General features: G+C 41.7%; 2 protein-coding genes across 2 annotated transcripts in view; one reads left to right on the top strand and one right to left on the bottom strand.

Moving 5' to 3' along the window:
* Nucleotides 1-7060, bottom strand: part of ARIH2 (ariadne RBR E3 ubiquitin protein ligase 2) — a 123139-nt gene extending 116079 nt beyond the window's left edge. Inside the window, exon 1 of the mRNA XM_074957316.1 lies at nucleotides 6620-7060. The gene's annotated coding sequence lies outside the window, so the exon portion shown is untranslated. The remainder of the gene's footprint in view (nucleotides 1-6619) is intronic.
* PRKAR2A (protein kinase cAMP-dependent type II regulatory subunit alpha) overlaps nucleotides 6682-22695 on the top strand; it is a 158082-nt gene continuing 142068 nt past the window's right edge. The window contains exon 1 of the mRNA XM_074957318.1: nucleotides 6682-7070. Within this exon, the coding sequence (XP_074813419.1) occupies nucleotides 6818-7070 (253 nt within the window). The 5' untranslated portion in view covers nucleotides 6682-6817. The remainder of the gene's footprint in view (nucleotides 7071-22695) is intronic.

Consider the following 22695-nt stretch of genomic DNA (forward strand, 5'->3'; position numbering starts at 1 on the left):
AATCAAGAGACCAGAGAGACTGAAGTGTTCTCTGACTGGTTTTTGAATGTTATAATTCTTGATGTCTGATTTGTGTCCATTTATTCTTTTACATAGAGACTGTCCAGTTTCACCAATGTACACGGCAGAGGGGCATTGCTGGCACATGATTGGCAACTGTGTCCACATATCTATTCAGGGGACACCATCATAGGGCCGAATCACATCAGCCACACTATCAGAGGCTCGTTCACCTGCACATCTACCAATGTGATATATGCCATCCTGTGCCAGCAATGCCTCTCTGCCATGTACATTGGTCAAACTGGACACTGTATTTTCCACTGAATGCATCTGATGAAGTGAGCTGTAGCTCACGAAAGCTTATGCTCAAATAAATTTGTTAGTCTCTAAGGTTTCACAAGTACGCCTTTTCTTTTTGCGAATACAGACTAACACGGTTGCTACTCTGAAAACTGCCTTTATAGAGACCTCCTTACCAACAGTAACAGTCCTAGCACCCAAAAGCCAAAGGAGATAAGAACTTGCCAGAAGCCTCATTTACCCCTGTGGGATATGGCAGCGAAGTTGAGTCTTCTCTTATCAATCAAGGCCATTTTCCGTTAAGCTTTACATTACCAGTCTAGACACAGACAGATACTGGGCTGGTGCAATGTGTTCTGGTAACAGACCACAGATAAGGTGGTGGAGTAGGGGTGAGATTGTAACCGTAATAAAGTATCTTCCGAGAAAAGTACATTGCTTCTGGTAGGTGTGTCTACCATACAGTGTAAGGAAAGACAGTTTAATTCTTTGTCCTCAGAGAGATTTGCTATATCTCATCAAAAAGGCTCTGTCTTGTATTTTTATTTAATTTTATATTGATATAAAAACAAGCTTACCCCAAACCAAATTATGAAAGCAGAATTACAATGAACATATTGTAACAGAGACACTGAGTACCATAATAAATGCCAGAAGATTTCTAATTGGCCTCCCTCATGGTACACAAAAAAAATTTCAGCAAGAGCACTGAATAAGGAGACTTGGGTGTCTTCAGTAGTGTCCCTGGTTCAACAACCATGAATAAAATATATTTGTCTGTATGGGGGAGTGGACCGAGAGCCACACGGATAAGCTACAGGAACTCTTGGCACATGAGCAAACCAACACGTCATAAATAGTCTCAGCCAATTCTGGATGCGAGAGTGAAGCTCATAATTAAAATACATGTTGGTTTCTGACCCTTTCTGCAGTTGAAAAAGAAAAGAAAAGTATTAACACCGACACCACCTTTGGTGTCACCAAACCAACATCCTTATTCCTCTCAAGGCTGGGCAAGCATATTTTTTCTCCAACATTATAGTTCCCAGTGGGTTTCAAGTCTTAGGTGCGTCCCAAGCCACGAAGAGGGTAGACAGCACTTGTATGTCTGCCAGGCCTTCAGGGTGCACATAAATAGATACCGTGGTACATGTGCATGCCTTCAATAAAAAATATAAGTGAAAGCTCCATAATGCAGTACACTGTTTTCGCTCTCTCTAATGTGCACACACAAATTTTATACTGAATTTACAAACTGCTTCACATTTTAAGCAAATAACCTTCACCTCATCAGTATAAGGTAGGTCAATATATTATAATCCATTTCACAGATGGAGAAATTTAAGGCAGGATCGGGACTTACCATAGACCACATAATTGGTAGAAGCAGGACTAGACATTAAGACTTGCTGACTCCCAGTCCTGTGCTTGTTTCTTTAGACCAGTGGTTTTTGGGGGAGGGGAGGAGGAGTGTCACAAAAAACCAATCCATGGGTCATGAAGCCTTGAAAACATTACAAGCTAAAGTAAAGAAAATCTTGCTCCCCCACTCCTCATACACCCTTATCCTTTAAGTCCAAGTATTCTCTCAAAACACATACATGCATATTAAATAAGCATATCAATGATACACTTATTTACTTTTACAATAAATGTAGGGGGCAATTAATTTTACTTCAGATAAGAAGCTGCCAATCTGAAAATGCTGATTTAGATTATATATATTGCATCTTGGCCTCTAGTCATCCTACAGTATCACTAATGTTGAATCTTGTGAATTACCAGCAGGTTCTATATCGTTTGCTTTCCGACTGAGCTGTATAAAGGGGTCAACTGCTTCTTTGTTCCAACATTTAAAAAAAAAGTCAGATTCTCACTTATCACCTGAAATCTCTCTGGGTAACGTTTTGCAGAATGAATTTCCAAATTCAGTCGCTGCTGTTTGGAACTGTTTTAAACTTTTAAATCAGAACCAAAAAATAGGGATAATTCAGTTTTTTGTGTTCTGAATTATTTGGCCAAATATATCCCTGAAGTAATTCCACTGACTTCAGTAGAGATATATCAGGGATTAATTTGGCACAATAAAATGTCAAGTCAAATCCTCCTTAGAACATCTCTTGAAGACTGATCTCAGGTAGCCTCCTAACACATGAAATGAGATTTGAATCCTAATTCTTCTAATTTATCTTGGTGGATGTTTAAAAAAATAAAAAGTCTGTAATCTGCAGTCACCAGCGCACCAACAACAAAGAGGTTTCTAGTTCTTATTATGTTTTCAATTTCATACCACTACTTCTGGAGGATTTACTTTCTAAAGCACTGTGGACCAACTTCTTGATCTCAGACTAGCGTTTACTCTCGTATAAAACATCACATTGGCTTTTCAGCACATACACAGGAGTCAAATTGGAAAAAAGTGGTGGCACTCTATTCAAATTTCATCTATCCATAATCCCAAAATTCATCCACAACCCCAGAACACCTGGATGTTTCTGGTAAAACATATGAGAAATGAAATACACTATATCATGATCATGGTAAATCCCAAAAGGACATAGTCTTCTTGAAGACTGAGCACCACCTAGATCAATCGCTAGCTATGTCCTTAAGTCTGTCTGGATGTTCAATCTACATCCATCATTGGCAATCTTATTGTACCACCAAAGCTTCTGGTGCCCATCTGATCACTGACCAGATAGTAGCATTCCTTGCTAAATTCAGGGCCACAGCACCTATAATTCTCCTCAGTGGTCCAGCAGGGTCATACATTCTCAGGCTGCCAACTCCCCAGGCATTGCCTTTCTTGGGTGGAAACCTAGTCTCATTCCCTTCTGACCAGTATGTTTCCCGGGTGAACAGTTCCCTGACTTTATTGTGTTATTCCCAGCAGAGACAGACTGCCCGAGAACAGAGGCTTGCTTTCTCTCCAGAGGCTAATAATAGAGGGATTTAGAGTAACAGCCGTGTTAGTCTGTATTCGCAAAAAGAAAAGGAGGACTTGTGGCACCTTAGAGACTAACCAATTTATTTGAGCATAAGCTTTCGTGAGCTACAGCTCACTTCATCCTCCATGGATGAAGTGAGCTGTAGCTCACGAAAGCTTATGCTCAAATAAATTGGTTAGTCTCTAAGGTGCCACAAGCCCTCCTTTTCTTAATAGAGGGATTGTCAACAGTTATTTTACCACAGTTCTTTCTATGCAAGCCTATTTTATTTTTAAGGTTAAAGCACGACAGAGAAAACATTAAAAACAATAAAAGGACCTACACACATGCTAATAAGCCTACCAGAGTTCACCCCAACCCTAACATGAGCTCTGGCTAGAGCAGTCCTTCCAAACCCCAGCCAAAGTGTTTCTTTTGTGGTCACAAGTTCATCACAGCTTCTGTTCAGAACAAGCACAGTTCAGGGTCTTTGATCTGGAGTTTCCAGGAACACATAATTAGTACATGATGGGGTTTCCTCCCTAGAATATAGCTTCAAAAGGGTGAATTCAAGGTGGGTCAGTTGCATTCTCCTTACCCCCATGTACTTCCTAGGAAATCTACTTCACACATATTGTTCCAAAAAGCCCTTTGAAGTTCACAATACCTTCCAGAGATTGTATTCAGTCTCCTACAGAAGTTACATACATACATTCCCATGATAACACATACACAATTGCATTTTTAATGCAATGGACCCTAAAGATAAAGAAGGTATAACTTAATTCAATAAAGTTCATTCAGGGTACTGTCAGTCTTGCCCACACATTTTCTATTTGTTGGCAATATGCAGAACACCAGGTTGCCCTTTCAAAAGGTTTCATTCATCACTTTTGCCTCAGCAGCAAAGACAGACTCTTGGCTGCTTCAGCTTCAAGAGCAATCAGCCAGATTGTTCCAGGTGGTCAGCTTCGTGAAATGAATATGCCAACCATGGAAGGCTGAAACAGATTACATAGATATTTAAATTACCCTTATTAGGCTTCAGGGTTAACATAAATTAAGATGACTGGGGTAGATATTACTCATAAGGCTGCGATATAGTCACGGAGGTCACGGAATCTGTGATTTCAAAGACCTCCGTGACTTCAGCCAGCACTGGCTGGGAGCTGCAGGCTCCCCTGCTGCCTGCAGAGGCAGAGAGCTGGGGGGTATCCCCGTAGCTCCCAGCCACCGCAGATGGCAGGGGGGAGCACTGCAGCTCCCTGCCGCCACTCCCAGCCACCACAGGCAGCGGGGGGACCCACGCCGCTCCTGGACACTGCAGGGGGCAAGGGAGATCCCCGGAGCGCCCAGCCATGGCCGCGGGGATTCCTGCCGCTGCGGGCAGCAAGAGGGACCCCGGAGTTTCTGGCTACTGCAACCGGCGGGGGGAGGGAGAGACACACCCCTGCAGCTCCCAGCCACGGCAGGTGGCAGGGAGGATCCTCAGAGCTCCAGGCCGCTGCAGGAGGCAGGGGGGACTCCCACAGCTTGGAGCCACAAGCAGAGGGGAACCCTGTAGCTCCCAGCCCCCTCCCCCTCCCAGCTGCCCAAGTATTTTTAGTAAAAGTCAAGGACAGGTCACAGGCTTCTGTGAATTTTTCATTATTGCCCATGACTTGTTTGTGATTTTTACTAAAATTATCCCTGACAAAAACTTAGCCTTACTCATAAGCACAGTTTCAGTCTGTTTCCAGGTTCATTGAAACAGCATTTTACAGTCTCATGTTCCCAAACTTTTCTTCCGAGCTTTCTCAGGGCCAGAAACTATTTCCCACCCCCCTCCCTCCCCAGAATGAAAGCTTAAATTCTGAAGAAACAGACAGGTCCAATTTAATAGTGACAGCATGTACTGGCCTATTCCAGCTCCGTCCAACCCCTGATGTATGTAATAACAAAAATAACATAAGTAACACTTACAGGATGTTTTGTATGTTCAAAAGTCTTGAAGAATTAATCTTCACAGTTCCACTGATGTAGGTGTATATTGCAATTGCCATTTTACAGATGGGGATACTGAAGGGCAACTCTCATCCCCTCAGTTGTCTGCAGGATGGCCATGAGGAACAGGGAAGTGAAAATTGCCTAAGAACTGACAGCAGGCTAATCATGTTTCCTGGGAATCCTGGCCACTGGTCCTATTGAAAATTCCAGGGGAAGGACCCTAAGGCCTTCTCTCCCAGCCCTTGGGAAGGATCCACTGAGCCTGGGGATCTCAACTAATTATGGAGGACAACAAAAAAGAAAACAAGGGTGGGTGAGAAGGTCAAAGGGTCAGAAAGAGAGAACCTAAAGGGGACACTGAGCAGAAGGTGTCAAGGGAGCCAGCGGATGCTGCCCAGAGGAACTCCGCCCAGCTACGTGAAGGGAGGGAGGACCGGAAATAGGCCCCACAGTCGCAAAAAACCCCCTCAGCCAACATCCCCTCCCTGGTGTTATAGACGGCCACTTTGGCCATTGCCAATAGGTTGACGAGGAGGTCCCACGACTTTGTGGGGCCACAGATTGGCTGTGTGTAAATGAGAAGATGGGGAGAGAAGTCAAGCAAAAAATGTAATAAAAGATCTAGGAGGAGCCAGAATAGGGGCTTCTTGGTAGTGGGGAAAAATGGGTGTGGGTAGTAGAGGAACTCAACTCCATGAGTAGTGGCCAGAGGACAAGCCCAGATCCTCCTCCAGAGCAGTTGGGATGTGTGTGCAAAGGAGGGACTCTGCCCTGCCCCCGAGGCAGTTGGGGGGTGTGTACACAGGAAGGGCTAGGCCCCTCCCCCGAGGCAGTTGGGGGGGGTGTACACAGGAAGGGCTAGGCCCCTCCCCCGAGGCAGTTGGGGGGGTGTACACAGGAAGGGCTAGGCCCCTCCCCCGAGGCAGTTGGGGGGGGTGTGCGCACAGGAGGGGCTCGGCCCCTCCCCCCAGGCAGTTGGGGGGGGTGTGCGCGGGAGGGGCTCAGGCAACGGAGACGAGGGCTGAGAAGAGGGTTTCTCCTCCCCCACGTCGAGGAAGGAAGCGGAGGCCTGGGTCGCGGAAACCGGCGCCGCACCCCAGCAGAGGGGGCATAGCTGGGGCAGGAGAGGGAGGCTCGAGAGGCAGGGCACGCTCGAGGTGATTGGAACTAACGGGTCTCCCAATGTCGCTCCCATCACATCAGGTTCCCGCCTTCTTCTGCTGCGCACGCGTACTGCTTTCTTTTTCAAGTCAACCCACACTATGCGCATGCGCATTATTCCCCCTTCCTCCCCCAGGGCGGGTTTAGTGCATTATGATCCGAGGACGCGCCTTCTGCGCGTGTCCCTACTGTGACGCATGCGCATCCTCACCCCTATCGCCTCTGGACAGGACTTGTCTTACCTCTGAGCGCATGCGCAGCTCTGCTCCTCCATCGGGCTCCGCCCCGCGCCTCCCGCAGAGCATGCGCAGTCGCGTAGCGACTGTTCGGAGCGGCTTGTGTGACAGCAGAGGCGGGAGTCAGCGAGCGCCCTGAGGAGGGAGGCCCCGAGCCCGCCGGAGCCCAGGGAGCCGGAGCAGGCGGCCCCAGTCTCCGGCACGATGAGCATCGAGATCCCGCCGGGCCTGACCGAGCTGCTGCAGGGCTACACGGTGGAAGTGCTGCGGCACCGGCCGCCCGACCTGCTGGGCTTCGCTGCCGACTACTTCACCCGCCTGCGGGATGCCCGCGACCAGGAGGCCGCCGCCGGGGGCCGCAAGGCGGTCAGCTTCGACGGGGAGCCCATGCAGACCGAGTCCAACGGCGAGGAGGAGCCCGGGCGGGACGACGAGGACGAGGACTCCGACTTCGAGCGTAAGGGCCGGGAGGGGGCGCGGGAGCCGGCGGCGGCGGGGCGGGGTCCGTCTCCCGGGGGCGGCTGCCAGCAGGGGGGAACGGGGCAGGCACCGGGAGCCGTCCCGCGGGGGGCACGTGGGCAGCGGGGAAGGGGCGCCCCCTGCCGGGGTGCGGCTCCACCTGCCAGGCCCAGGGGTCCCGAAGAGCCGTAGCGGGGGGTGCGGGGGACACAGCTTTCATGCAGGAAGGGGAAAGGCCAGAGGTCTGGGCTTGGGTCCCTCCCTGTAAACTGTCTCCTCGGGTGCGCGGTTCCTTATGTCCCACTTTTTGCGGTAAAAGCGATGGGTAAAGCGAAGTAGCCACTGACAGCGGTAATGCTGGTAATCCTCGGCTCTGAGCCTGAGTGCGTCCCTCTGCAAACGAGGCACCGTGGAGAGCAGTGATGGCAGGGAACTGTCGGGGACCCCTTGTCCGAGCGGGCGGGGAGCGGGCAAGGGGCTGTCAGAAGGTTATTCTCCTGCCCGCATTCTTCCCGGGCTGTGTGTTCTCCGCTCATCCTTCTGCAGTCCTTCCTTACTGAGAGATGAATTTCAAAAACCTTCCTTACTGAGAGATGAATTTCAAATAGCAAAAACCTCAACAGCCCTCATCCTTCCCGAACGTCCTGGGCCATTGTAGCTGCAGATTAATATAAGACAGGGTGGTTTGAATGGGGGAAGGGAATCTAGGGCTGCTGTAACCCACACATGATGTCCCTTCGGACATGAGCTTGCATTGGTGTGGAGTCTGCTAGTAATTGTTTCTTAGCTTCCTCTGCTGGGCTTTTCTATCTGTATTTCTTTACCGTTTGTTATCCATGCTATTAAGAAGCTACGTATTTGGGTTCTGAAGTGTTCTGCCCCGTAACAAGTAGATATGCAGTTTAAAAGGCAGTTTGCTGTACAAAGTTAGGCCATTATTCCACTGCCAGAGAGACATCCTGGAGGAAGGAATCAAATGTAAGCAGCTACCCAGTAACTGCCAAAAGGGTACTGTAGGGTCTGACTTGAACCATCAAAGATTGAAATGTCCATGCTGCTGAGTATGCAATATGTAAGATCATGTGCTTTTGTGCAGCCTTTTACAATACTTACCACAATATGGTTATTTAAGGATAGAGTTGCAACCATAACTGTTTCCCCTTGACTTTGAGTATGATGTTTTTCTCTGTTTACCTAAAATTACACACAATTATAAAGAATTGAAATCTGCTGCTAACTTTATTATTTCGATTGTTAAAAGCTGAAAATTCTGAACATCTAATATCCTTTTCTCCGTTTATGTGGGGTTTTTTTGGGTGGTAGTGGTGGGTGCTGAGCTCAGTCTACGTAATGGAATGCTGATGTGGATGTAGCCTAACAGTGTGTGGGCAATTCAGTTTCCTAAATAATCATAATTAGCGTAGGGCATCTGATGCTTTTTTCTTCCCTGGGAAACTTTCCTTCTCTGTGCACTTGGTGGGGGTGGGAAGGCTTGTATGCTTTGTTTGCAGTTCCTGTCCTGCAGCCATAGGGCAAAAGTGAGCACTTTTAAGTGTTTACCCCCTGAAAGAATCCTCTCCTCTGCTCTGCTCTGTTGTTGCAGTAGAAAACACAGTAGTTATGTATTGGAAGAGCAGGTAAAAATGTACCTGCTTTCGGTCTTGTACAGAGTGCTTCCTGGCTTAATATCGGAAGTTTTGCAAAAGCGCCATAGGACCTTTTGGGGGGAAAAAAGCAATCAAGAGTTTCAAGTCCTTTTAAAGTGTTATCTTCTATAAAGTGATATCAGGTAATAGAGGAAGCATCCAGTCCACCTGTGAAGGATAAATTGAAGCCTTTATAGTCCTTTTAATGGTCAATAATAATAGTTACTTTACAAACATTGACATAGATCAGTTAATACTATTCACCTTTAAAATCTGAGTAGCCTCATATTTTTCTATACTGTACTAGGTAAGCTAGATCTGTTTTCTGTCTTTTGATTAGGAAATTTGGGTCACTGAATCAACTCACTTGACCGACTCAGTTTGTGCAATGTCTTCAACAATTTAATTATTTGAATATTTTGGGGGAGGAGAATAATGGTTATTGGTACTTGTTGATGTGTTCTCTTCAAGCTGTCAAATGCAATTCAGTTTCGGGTTTGTTTCAGAGCTCTCTTTGGTGGCATAACAGCCTCTAACATTAAAGTGCTTTAACATTTAGCAGCATATTCACCAAATGAACAAGTACCTCCATATTTGATAAATCTTTGGAAATAAGGAAGGCCACAAAGCATAGTACTATTAGCCCCAATTTGCTTTTTTTTTTTTTTTTGCTATTAAAAGTAAAATAGCTCTTTACAGCAAGGTCTTTGCACCTATTTTGCAACTTATTTGTGCTATTGCACATTGTAATGCTAAAACAGGACATTCATCTCTTGAACTATTTGTAAAGCACATTATATATGGGCACTACCACAATAATAATTAGTGCTAGAACTACTTCTTTTACTTTGACGTTGTTGCAGCTAACATCTATGTGCCTTAACTTTTTGTAATCACAATATTATTTTATACCCTGCTGTGGCTTTCAGAGTCCAAAAAGAAATAGGATTTCACTGTCTTCTAAAGTTTTGAGGTTACTATGCTAGATCTTGGAGGGAAGCCCTAGCAAACTTTGACCAAATTAAATTAGGCCCTTGGTTTTAGAAGGGAAAGTGTGGTTTAAAAAACAAACATCACCCTGTCTAATATAAAACTCGGCAAACTTTGGAGTTTTGGTTCTCCCCCTGGCCTCACCCAGTATTGTTGAAACCTTCATAAGTCAAAGTATTTAATGATTTATCCTTGTTGGTAGTATAGCCTTAAGATAGCAAGTCCTTTATTTTTCATAGACATATTTTAGCATAACGGGATATATGTTGACAGTGTTTAAGGAAGAACAGGTCTTGAACAAGAAGAATAATGTATATGTAAAAATGTAATGGTTATATATGAGACAACATCTTTGAATCCAAGAACCAATTCGTACATATTTAAGTCTGAAGGATTAAATAAAGGTAACTCCTGTTAGTGTTAATGGAGTTATGTTCAAATTTTCCTTGCATTGATGAGACAAGCTTAGGGGATGTAAAATATTTAAAATAAGTATAGATAGATACAGTACTGTCAAATCTAGTTAAATTATGTGTCTAGTACAAGAAGAAATTTTGATAGGTAAATTGTTGAATATAATCAGAGCAAATATAAAAAAACCTGAATCTGATGAAAGGGGAATCTGCTGCTTGAACATTTGGATAATTATGTATGTTGATATGAAATGGATAGAGATTTTCATTCTCTTTACTTTTGATTAGTGATGATTATGGGCTGGCTTGCCCTGTGTTTAGGCTATGAAGAAAGTCATAATAAGCCATGTATTTCCTTTCTGTTCTGTTCAGGTTTTTGGACATAACATGAAAGCTTTGGCTGTGTGTCTGTTTGTCAGGTGTGACGTGTTATCCAGCTTTTATTCTTTTCATATCTGTATTCGATTTTTAGTACCGTATTTCCTTTGTTACACAATTGAATTATGCTTCATACGAACAATGCAACAGTTAGGGAATCTTCATTTACATGTTAATGAAGGTCTAGAAAAAGTGTATCAAGAATCTTTAGTGTAACAAAAGGAAATGTTTGATCAAAATGTTAACAAAAAGGGGGAAGCAACACAAGCCAAAAGAGAGAAAAACAGGTTAGAATATTTAGATATCTTAAATGTATTTAAGTCAGCAGGGCCAGATGAAATTCATCGAAGGGTACTTAAGGAATTAGCTGAAGTGACATCAGAACTGTTAGCGATTATCTTTGAGAATTCATGGAGGGCCGGTTAGGTTCCACAGGACTGTAGAAAGGCAAACATAGTGCTTGTCTTTAAAAAGAGGAACAAAGAGGACCCAGGGAATTACAGACCTGTCAGCCGAACTTTGATACGTAGAAAGATACTGGAACAAATTATTAAACAATCATTTTGTAAGCACTTAAAGGATAAAAGCCAGCATGGATTTGTCAAGAACAAATCATGTCAGACCAACCTAATTTCTTTTTTTTTTTTTTGACAAGATTACTGGCCTAGTGGAGAGGAGGGAAGCTGTAGACTTGATATATCTTGTTTTTCAGTAAGGCTTTTGACAGAATCCCCCGTGATGTTTTCATGCGCAAAGTAGGGAAATGTGGTCGAGATGAAATTACTCTGAGGTTGGTGCACAATGGATTGAAAGATCATAGTCCAAATGTAGTTATCAATGGTTTGCTGTCACACTGAGAGGGAGTATCTAGTGTGGTCCCACAGGGGGTCATTTCTGGGTCTGGGGTATTATTCATTCTCTTTGTTAATGACTTGGATAATGGAGTGGAGAGTTTGCTTGTAAGATTTGTGGGTAACACCAAGCTGGGAGAGGTTGCAAGCACTTTGGAGGATGGGACTGGAATTCAAAATGGCTATGACAAATTAGAGAATTAGTTTGAAATCAACAAAATGAATTTCAGTAAAGATAAGTGCAAAGTACTACACTTCGGAAGGAACAATCAAATACACAGTTACAGAATGGGGAATGTCTAGTACTGTTGAAAAGGATCTAGGGGTTATAATGGATCTCAAATTGAATACAAGTCAATAATGTGCTGGCATTTACCCAATATTAAAATCTTTAAACAACTGCAACAAAAAAACACCCCAAAAGCCCAAACAAAAAACCAATAACCCTGCCTTATTCTGCAATTGCTCTAGTCACAAAAGAGCAAAGAACCATCTTTATTGTTGTGGATTAGTGTTTTTTTTTTTTTTTCCCTACGTCTGGATAAATGGCTTGGTGAATTAATACAAAGTTTAAATTTGATCAGATTTTTAATACAGTTCTAATTTTACACAATTGGGAGACCTCACATTTACTTTAGTCTTCTGTTGGGGGGAAAAAAAACCTCTTTTGTAAACTAAGTCAAACTTCAGATACAAAATGTTGATACCTTAGTAGGACAATTGAGACTTCTGATACAAATCTAAGCAATATGCAGCGCATAGTAGGTGCTAACCTCTCCTATAGTAAGACATTTTATAAACAGTGCTGTCATGGGACAGCTCTCTAGTGCCCCCTTTTGCAGGGCCAACCATGGCACTTCACGTGCTCCCTGAAGTCAGAAAGTTATGGGTGCATGCCTGAAGAAGGGTAGCTCATGCTAAAAGCTCGGCATCAGTCTTAACAGTTAAGTAAAAATAACAGAATCAGAATTTGGCTGTTTGTGCCTTTAAATAAACACAACTTCAAAGGCAAGTGCTTAATTGCAGCGCTTGAAGGCGAGGCCCTGACCTAGTCCTGGGATTCTGAGTTAGCACTGATGAGCTCTTCCTCTGTGCCAGCACTGTCCCTGAGAAGAAGCAGCCAAGCCTTCTTAATTAGTCGTCTGGCTCCTCATTTGTTAGTGTCTCCTCCTGGCCCTTCCAGTCCTGTGGAGGACCAAGTCTTGGTAGCCTGGGCTTGAGTGGGTTTTCCTTGAGCAGGGGGATGTCAGAGCTCCAACACCTCCAGTAGCAGGCAGAGAAGGCCTGGCAGACCCTTTCATAAGCGCCTACTGGTTTGGCTTTATTTTAAGCCCACATACATTTTTGTTCATCATATCTCGGTCATCTTGGTCAAATACAATCCTTGCCTTCATTTACATTCACTTAAATCTCTTTTGATGATTCATCTCATCCTCGGAACTTATTTTATGTTTAACATCCTTTGTGTAAAATTACTTCACTTGTATTCTGTATTTACTTTGTTTCCTCATTTTTTTAAATGAAACCTAGTTTTTGAAGCTTCTGAACTTTTTTAGTTTAATATATCAATATCTCTTCTGCGCTAGCATGTTTGATAGCCGTGGAAGTTTCTACTGTATTCTCTCTTTTCCAGGGAGAATAATCCTACCCCCTGTTATCTGTCTTCATATTTTACCTTTTTCAGTCCTAGTGTTATAATTATTGCCATGTAGTGCACCAGCTCTAAGTCAGTAGCAGATTGCCTATGTGGATAACTCTAGTTCTGTCAACTGGAAGATTATATATGCCTAAGAACAGTGTCATTTTCCACAGCGCAACCTCTTGCATTTTTAGAGTATAACAGGGATATTTTAGTTTTCTTTGCTCAACTGTTGCCATATAGGCTTTGCAAGCTAATATTTTACTTTCCTCTTTTCTCCTTGGTTAGCATATTTGTTAGGGAACATCTAAATATCCATTTTAAAAAAATGATCTGTCTGTTCTTTATGTAAAGAAAGTTAAATCTGCCTGTTGGGCCCAAGCAATAAATGAAATCTTTAATCAGCTCCTCAGCCATCATTCTTTCATTTCTGCTTGCAGTTGGTCCCAGGATATTAGAGAGACAAGGTGAATGAGGTAATATCTTTTATTGGCCCAGCTTCTGCTGGTGAAAGAGACAAGCTTTCAAGTTACTCAGAGCTCTTTTTGGAACCTTGTGTATGAGGAAAATGTGTCCAGGACCAGTTGAGCAAATAAACTAAATGCTATCAGTGACATGAATGCAAGCAGTGCATTTTTTAAATGATCAGTCTTGTCAAAAGTGCCCAGTAATTGTGCTATCAACTGGAACAGTTGCAGAATTGGCCTAAAGCAACTTTGTAAAACTTGGTTGCCTGCGGTGAGTAATCTTTTAGATCTTCAATATGGGCTAGTAATTATTCCTGGCAGTTTTATGAGGCTGGACTAAAGTTTATGTAACTTATTTTTTTACATTACTGTGAACCTACTTAACAAAAGGATTCTTTAAAGCCCTGTGGAGCTAAGAATTGTCAAGATTAAAAGAAGAGTGAGTAAAGATTAGCAGTATCAGATGATCCCAACACAAGTGAAATGTGGCAGACACTGATGCCTTCACAGAGTTAACTTGGTGTCCAAAACCACTTGATTTCATTCAGCATTGGCTTGCTTTAATAAACAGAGTTGCTGAGCATGAAAGGCTAAGATGCCACATGGTTTGTTTTGCATGTCCATAAATCTGCCTTAACCTCTAATCCTATTAATAAGAACAGCTGACAACAGTGGCTTGTAAGAGGCAGCACAACATTTGTTTTACTAAACTACAAAGTTTCTTAATCTCTAAGAAATAATTTCTACGGGTAGCTCACAAGTCTTCAATATCAACTGTACTGGGAAAAGGTAAACTACAATCAGCTCTTTAGCAAGACATCAATTGGCAATTTTATAGAGTAAGCTAAAAATCATGCCGACCACAGAAGTTGCCGGACTGGAGAGTACTGGACTAGAGAGGTTCACCCTGTAGTACAATCACCAGTCTTCTAGGGTAGAAAGCTCCCTCAATTTCTAATGTAAAAAACCTTCCCCAGACCTTTTACCCTTCTTGTAAAACAACAAGAACAAGTAGTTAAGGTGTGTATGCATCATAAAAAAAAAAAAAAAATCTCTGGTGGGAGAGGAGGATTAATGAATAGAGACATGGGGGGCAGGAGAGAGAAGACAAAAATCTAGCATACACTAGAAGAATGGCCATACCACTGGGTCAGTTCAAAAGTCCATCTAGCCCAGTATTCCGTCTGCCGACAGTGCCAATGCCATTTGCCCTCGGGTGTTAATCTAGTCTGCCCCGGTTTGGTAACCACGTTGTCTCTTTTCAACTCCCCCCCTGTATTTTTGGTGGGATATAGTATTCTTTATTAGTCTTACGGTCTTATAAATTGTTGCTTTGTGCTGCTCATAAAGTGGCTACCGATGAGGTGAAATAATTTTGTATATAGTTTGTGAAATGCTTTGGAATTCTTCAGGAACAAACATGCAAAATATATATTTATTTATTAATGCTGAACATTTTAGGATAAATTCCTAACTCAGTTTCATCCATTAGAAGTGCAGTGTCCTGCATGTGCTTAGTAATATTTATCAAGTTTTATAAAGAATTTTAACATGAACGTTCAGTGCTGCAGTGTGAATAATACAGTAGAGAAAAATCTACTGGGATCAATCTGCAAGCTAAATGGGTTTACCTGAAGGATTACTGCAGTGCTCTTTACAACAAACTTGTTTATATAAAGAGCTAGCGTTTACATCTGAATGATAATCCCTTGAAAAATGGGAACTGTAACTTTACTTTATAGCAACACAAATGCACTCCAGTAATTGTATTACAAGAGCTTTGATTGCTTCCAGTGACTAAATTCATAAATATGAATGTCAATCAAATAGACATGTGGTTTGTCGAGTTATGCTATTTTGGCTTATCTCTTCTAGTTTATTTTCTGAAATTTTCACAAATACCACCAATTCTACAAAAATGGCAAGGTGCGAAGTACTATGTGTTGTCTTAGAATGCTCTTATGTAGCACTGTAACAGATGACTTACGAAGGAGGCAAGGACATAGTTTAGGGAGGTAGGTAGGTTGTATTTCTGAGCAATATTATACAAGATCCATCCAATGGGCATCACAAAAGGGCAGTAAGGAGACACTAGTACCAAAGTGTCAATTCTTCATAAAGATCTGTGCATACTGAGTCCTTGTGAAGTCTTGCAAGAGAGAGGCCTAAAAGAAAGAAAATATCATGTAATAAACTCAGTCACTTTTTCAAGCTGACATCCTTCCCTCAGCTGATGCAGTGTTTGGTGGAACGTTGTTACAGATGTTACAGTCAGGGTGCAATTCTACACGGGTAAACTGAATCATTCTTCCCTCTCTAGGGATGACTTACTAACTTCTGCATCCTGCTGTGAAGACTAGAAGAGGGAGAGGAGTGAGAGGGAAAACTTTCTTATCTTATTTTTCATTCTTAGACCTGTGTGTCAGACAGTCTGGCGCTCCCTCAAAGGATGACACTATGTCCAGGGTGTTTTTCTGGCTAATGCTTATTTGTTGAGTAGTTTGAAAGAGAAGAGGGTGTTCCATCCCTAAACTTCATGTCAAGGCTCTGCTGCAAATTATTTGAGCTGAATAGCACTTTTAAGCTTTGATGCAGGGTTTTTTTCAGCTTTGGAATTTACCATTCTGGAGAATCCTAAAACTCAGATTAGACATCTAGTCTGCCTCCAGTTGCTATGACATGGAATGTCCCACTGTGAAAACTATCTGATGTGCAGGTTCCAAGAATGAAAAGTCACAGGTAAGACAACTTTCCCTCCCCTCCCCCCCCAAAGGGATAATTCTGGAACTGATATGATTTAGACAGGTTTCAGAGTAACAGCCGTGTTAGTCTGTATTCGCAAAACGAAAAGGAGTACTTGTGGCACCTTAGAGACTAACCAATTTATTTGAGCATAAGCTTTTCGTGAGCTCCGATGAAGTGAGCTGTAGCTCACGAAAGCTTATGCTCAAATAAATTGGTTAGTCTCTAAGGTGCCACAAGTACTCCTTTTCTTTATATGATTTAGAGTAAGAGTTTAAGACCAGAAGGAACCACCAGATCATCCAGTGATCTCCTTTATGTCACAGGCCACTGGCACACTGAACATAACAATCAAAATCGGACCAAAACATCACAGCCCACTGAAGAGTAGGCTATGTGCCCCCACAACTCCTATTGGGAGGCTGTTTCAGACCCTCACTCTCTGATGATTAGAAACCTTCTTTTAATTTCATGGACAGTTTATACCCTGGTGTTCTTATGCCAACATTGTTCTTTAACTTAAATAACTCGTTACCCTTCCTGGTGCTTGGTGTATTTATAGAGAGCAGTTATATATCTATTCAGCCTGCTTTTTGTTAGGCCAAACAAGCCAAGCTCTTCCAGTCTCTCATAACATAGGCACTCAGTTATCCTGACCATCCTAATTGCTCTTTTGTGCACCTGTTCAAGAAAGATTAATTCAAACTGGAACATGGGTGACCAGAATTGTATACAGCATTTCAAAGGAGGTCTTACCAGTACCTTGTACGGTGCCATTATTACTTCTCTATCTGTACTGGAAATGTCTTGCGTAATGCATCCTACATTTGCCTTTTTCACAGCCTCATCACATTGGTGGCTCATAATCATCCTGTGATTGACCAGCACACTCAAATCTCCCTCCTCTTCTGTTGCTTCCAACTGATGAGCTCCCAGCTTATAGCAGAAATTCTTTTTAGGCCCTAAGTTCATGACCTTACACTTCGTACTGTTGAATCTCATCCAGTTTTTTCTGTTACTCCCGTCTTCAAGGTCACCCAGATGTTCCTGTATAATATTCTGATCCTTTTCTGTATGGCTGATGTTTTCCAACTTTGTATCAGCAGCAAATTTCATTAGCACACTCCTCCTCTTTGTGCCAGGGTGATTGATAAAAATATTCGGTAGGATTGGTCCCACGACTGATCCTTGATGAACTCCACTGGTAACCTCTCTCCAGTCCTATGCTTTGATCAGCCTACTTTTGCCAATTCATCAATGTTTGTAAGTCTCTTGGATCCTACAGTAGTGTAGGCTGTAGGGATGCATCTTAAAAAAACAACCAAAAATCATGCTCGTGGTTTTAGTTTGTCATTTATTTTTGCAAAAAATTACAGATTCCTAAATCCCTGTTTTAAGGGGCTAAATCTTTGTAAGTCCGTCTTATCTCTGATTATGTGGATTTTGATTAGATCAGTTTCTGAATGCTTGAGTAATATTTTGATTAAATACTTATGCAATTTCATGTATATAACCTTTTTTTGAATTGGATTTAAATATGGGTTATCTCTGATATAGGATAATTAGCTTGTTGCTCAAATGAGGGTCAACATTCCCTAATTACATAGGACTCCAATCTTGCATTGTACTCCACATGAGTAGTCCCTTGTACCCATGTGGAGTCCCTCTGAAGTCAGCCTTATTTCTCACTGTTGGAAGCTTTTGATTACTATGGATATAGTACTTTGTGGTTTAATTGTGAATAGTAATGTGAGGGTGCAATTTCTGGCATATATGTTTACTTCTTTCAGAGTAGCAGCCATGTTGGTCTGTATCTGCGGAAAGAAAAGGAGGACTTGTGGCACCTTAGCGACTAACAAATTTATTTGAGCATAAGCTTTCTTGAGCTACAGCTCACTTCATTGGCTGCATCCGATGAAGTGAGCTGTAGCTCACGAAAGCTTATGCTTAGATAAATTTGTTAGTCTCCAAGGTGCCACAAGTCCTCCTTTTCTTTTTATGTTTACTTCTGTACACTAATTCTTCTTTCTCAGGACCTGAATAAGCTTTTGTATGTAAAATCTATGAGGAGTTAACATTTAGCTTAGTTTTAAAACAGACTTGTAATGTGTAGCGTGTGCTGCAAGTTTCTCTGTAACAGTGGCTTGATTTATTTGCTAGGCAAAATATATATTTTTCTTGTGGGTAAGATTTGTAAGTGGCAATTATGATGTTTTTAGTAACAGTGAGTTAATCTGGAATTTGTACCTTACATAGGTTGCACCTGCTGCCATTAAGGTAGTATGACATGCATTTCTGATAACTTTTATAGTGCACCTCCAAAGGTGAAGATTTCAGCGGCTGCTTTGATCTTTCTGAACAAAATCAATTATTCAGGGATAAATCCCCGTTGATTTGTAGTACTCAGTAATAAAGCAATAAATGGTTGCTGAGACGAGTAGAACACCAAAGCAAAGTTTCTCGGAAGTGTTTTACTGAGAGTATATTTAAAAGCAGTAAACCCTAATACAGAGCATTTTTTTTTCCACTTGAGAGTATGAAAGTGTCTTGATCAGCATTTTTCTTTACTCTGAAACAAAGGTGACTGAGTCTGCTTTGGAGGTGACTTGCAAAGGAGAAATCAATCATTCTGCCCTTTCTGCCTGTTCTCAGCTTATAAAAAGGACTTAAGCAAACAACAAAGAAACTGTCTGCTTTTTCTCTTAGAAATATTAGTAATACCAAGTCTTGTGTCCTGTTCCTTTGCTGGGGGATTCCTTGGAACTGAGAACTAGAGTGCAGCTTTGTGAATCCTCAGTTTGAATGGGTGAGGGCTCTTTCAGCTTTCACTGAGAGCTTTTTTCCCCACATGTTCACCAAATGTTTGGGTTAAATAAGTATTGATAACAAGCTCTAAAGAGTCTGTTTAAAACACCTTTATCTCTAAATTGCTCAAATTTGTCTCTTATGATGTTGGCACTTGAATATCATGGTGATAGGAGCCTTTGAAATAATAAGTAATAATAAGAGTAATAATTCTACTAGTCCTCCAGCAAACATGGAGAAGTCAAAACCTGATGTCTCTAGTGTAAATACAACAACAGAAGACAAAGCATATTTAATATCTTTCAGGCCTTTTTAGCTGTAAGTAAGAAGCAAAATGGGAACAGAGAAAATGTACAAATGCCTGAGTATGGTCAACTCTTCCACTAACAGAAAAGGAGTACTTGTGGCACCTTAGAGACTAACCAATTTATTTGAACATAAGCTTTCGTGAGCTACAGCTCACTTCATTGGATGCATAAAGTGACTGAGAATGGAAACTAGATGCAGCATTTGAGAAACATATGCTGTGTGACTATGTAAGGAATAATGCATAGCCTCAAGCTAAAAAAAAAGGGGGGGGAGTGGAATTAGTTTCTAAATTATTTTAATTTTCCATGACAATGGACAACATAGATCTTTAAATTTATAATTTTTATACAGTTTATTTCCCATAACTGTTCCCATCTACATGCTAAATATATTCAGTTTTTTTCATAATGAAGAATGTTTGTCTTTAAATTAATCTAATTATGTTGAATTTTGTACTAAATTAGAAATTTTTTTAGAAGCTGTTCACTCTTACCATTCAATGAGAATGGTAGAAAATAATTGCCAAATGAGCATAAGAACGGTCATACTGGTCAGATCAAAGGTCCATCTAGTCCAGTACCCTGTCTTCCGACAGTGGCCAATGCCAGGTGCCCCAGAGGGAATTAACAGAACAGGTAATCATCCAGTGATCCATTCCATGTTGCCCATTCCCAGCTTCTGGCAAACAGAGGCTAGGGACACCATCCCTGCCCATTCTGGCTAATAGCCATTGATGGACCTATCTTCCATGAATTTATGTAGTTCTTTTTTGAACCCTGTTGTAGTCTTGGCCTTCACAACAACTTCTGGCAAGGAGTTCCAAAGGTTGACTGTGCATTGCGTGAAGAAATGCTTCCTTTTGTTTGTTTTAAACCTGCTGTCTATTAATTTCATTTGGTGAGCTCCTAGTTCTTGTGTTATGAGAAGGAGTAAATAACACATCCTTATTTACTTTCTCCACACCAGTCATGATTGCATAGGCCTCAATCATATCCCCCCTTAGTAGTCTCTTTTCCAAGCTGAAAAGTCCCAGTCTTATTACTCTCTGCTCATACGGAAGCCATTCCATACCCCTAATAATTTTTGTTGCCTTTTCTGAATCTTTTCCAAGTCCAATATATCTTTTTTGAAGTGTAGCGACCACATCTGTATGCAGTATTCAAGATGTGGATGTACCATGGACTTATATAGAGGCAATATGATATTTTCTGTCTTATTATTGAGCGCTTTCTTAATGATTCTCAACATTCAGGAGGCAGAAGATGATCTTGATATCAACACAGACACCAACTAAGGAAGAGATCATTCAAGCCATCAAATCCTTAAAAAATGGGAAAGCTCCAGGCAAGGATAACTTAAATGCAGAATTGTTCAAGGTAAATCCTGAGTTAGCAGCATCTATCCTGGCCCCTCTATTTACATCAATCTGGGAAAGGGAAAAAATGCCAGATGAGTGGACCAGTGGGGTTATAGTGAAGATACTAAACAAAGGAATTCTCTGTGATTGGAATAATTGGCATGGTATCACATTTTTATCTGTGCCGAGCAAAGTATTATGTAAAATCATAGTCCAGCATATATCAGAGGCAGTTGATAGCGTTCTCGGAAAAGAGCAGGCCGGTTTTTGGAAAGGCGTGGATTCACAGACCAGTTCTTCACTCTATGAAACATAATAGAACGATGTTTAGAATGGGAACAGCAGCTCTACATAAACTTCATAGACTTTGAGAGGGCTTTTGATAGCATTCCAGCCTATGGTGCATTCTGCGGGCATATGGAATCCCTCTTCATATAATCATCATCACCAGAAGCTTTTATTTCAACTTTACATGCAGTGTTGATTACAGTGAGCTCAGTTTTGAAGTCGAAACAGGAATATGTCAGGGGTGTATCATGTCTGCAATCCTCTTCAACATTGGCATTGACTGGGTAATGCAGCGTACAACAGGAGATATGCCAAGAGGCATTAAATGGACACCCTTCTCATCCCTTGAAGACCTGGATTTTGCAGATGATCTCGCTTTCTTAGTACATACCCAACACCATATACAAGAAAAAACAACTTGACTCAACGCATTCAGCAGGCAAATTGGACTGAAAATCAATTGTAATGAAACAGATATCATGACTTTTAATATTGCCTCACCATGACCAGTATGGATGGAGGATCATGTTCTCATCAGTGTAGAAACATTCACGTACTTGGGCAGCACCATCAGCTAGGATAGTGAAGCAAGCCAGGACATCCAGAACAAAATCAGTAAAGCCAGGGACACCTTCAGTAGCCTTAAATACTGTCTGGAAATCATCAAAATACAACACCAAAACCAAACTCAAGATTTATCAGAGCTGTATACTTTCAATTTACTTTATAGTACAGAATGCTGGGAAATGAGACAGTATGACATGTCCAAACAGTCTTCATTCCATACAACCTGCCTCAGAAAAATCGTCTATCTTTTGGCCCTGAACAATCTCAACCAAGATCTGTTGACACAGTGCAGCCAATGATGAGCACCATCATTGTCAGGAGGCGTTGGAGATGGATTGGCTGTGTGCTTTGGATGGAAACTGATTCCATCACCAGAGTAGCAATAAGATGGACATCTGAAGGCAAGCGACAACGAGGCTGCCCCAAAACAACATGGCAAAGAGCTGTGGAAACCGAGCTGAAAAACCTGGGGCACAGCTGGTGAACCATTGACAGACTTGCCAGAAACTGATAGGAATGGAGGAGCTTTGTCGCTGCCCTAAACGCCAGAGGCATAATGGGAACATGATGATTCTGAAAACTGACCATTTATTCCTACCCTTTGTTTCCTATCCATGAGAGGACCTTTCCTCTTATCCCATGACAGCTTAGTGTTTCGTATGAAGTTTATAATTTACCTATACTTTCTATTAGACAAATTTAAACTTCTGTATTTTCACAAAATCAGGGAAATTGTTAGGTTCCTTTTATAATTATTTCTGTCTTGTACTGAAATGAGTATGGTATCAGTACAGCCATTTACAGATTTATCAGTAATTCAGTATATATGGTTTCGAGGCACATTATGTATAAAGATTTGAATCTATTTCAGAAGTTTCCTCTCACAGAATATCATATCCTTTATTCTCACCTTTGTTCTTGAACATGGTCTTTTGCAGTGAATTCTAATACATCACCTCTGTATTTCTCCCCATTTATCAAATATTTAATAGTCTGTAGTGAACTATTTTATTTCTAAAACTTGATTATTTTTACAACTGTATGATAGAACATTTTAGTGCGTTATAAAATATTGTAAATTATAATTCCGTTTTAATTGTCAAAATGAACAAAGTTAACCTGGTACTGTATTATCCTTGCTCTTTTATTATGTTTCCGATTTTGCTAATTT

This window comes from Natator depressus, chromosome 7 (assembly GCF_965152275.1).
Source record: "Natator depressus isolate rNatDep1 chromosome 7, rNatDep2.hap1, whole genome shotgun sequence".
In the NCBI taxonomy this organism is placed as follows: domain Eukaryota; kingdom Metazoa; phylum Chordata; order Testudines; family Cheloniidae; genus Natator; species Natator depressus.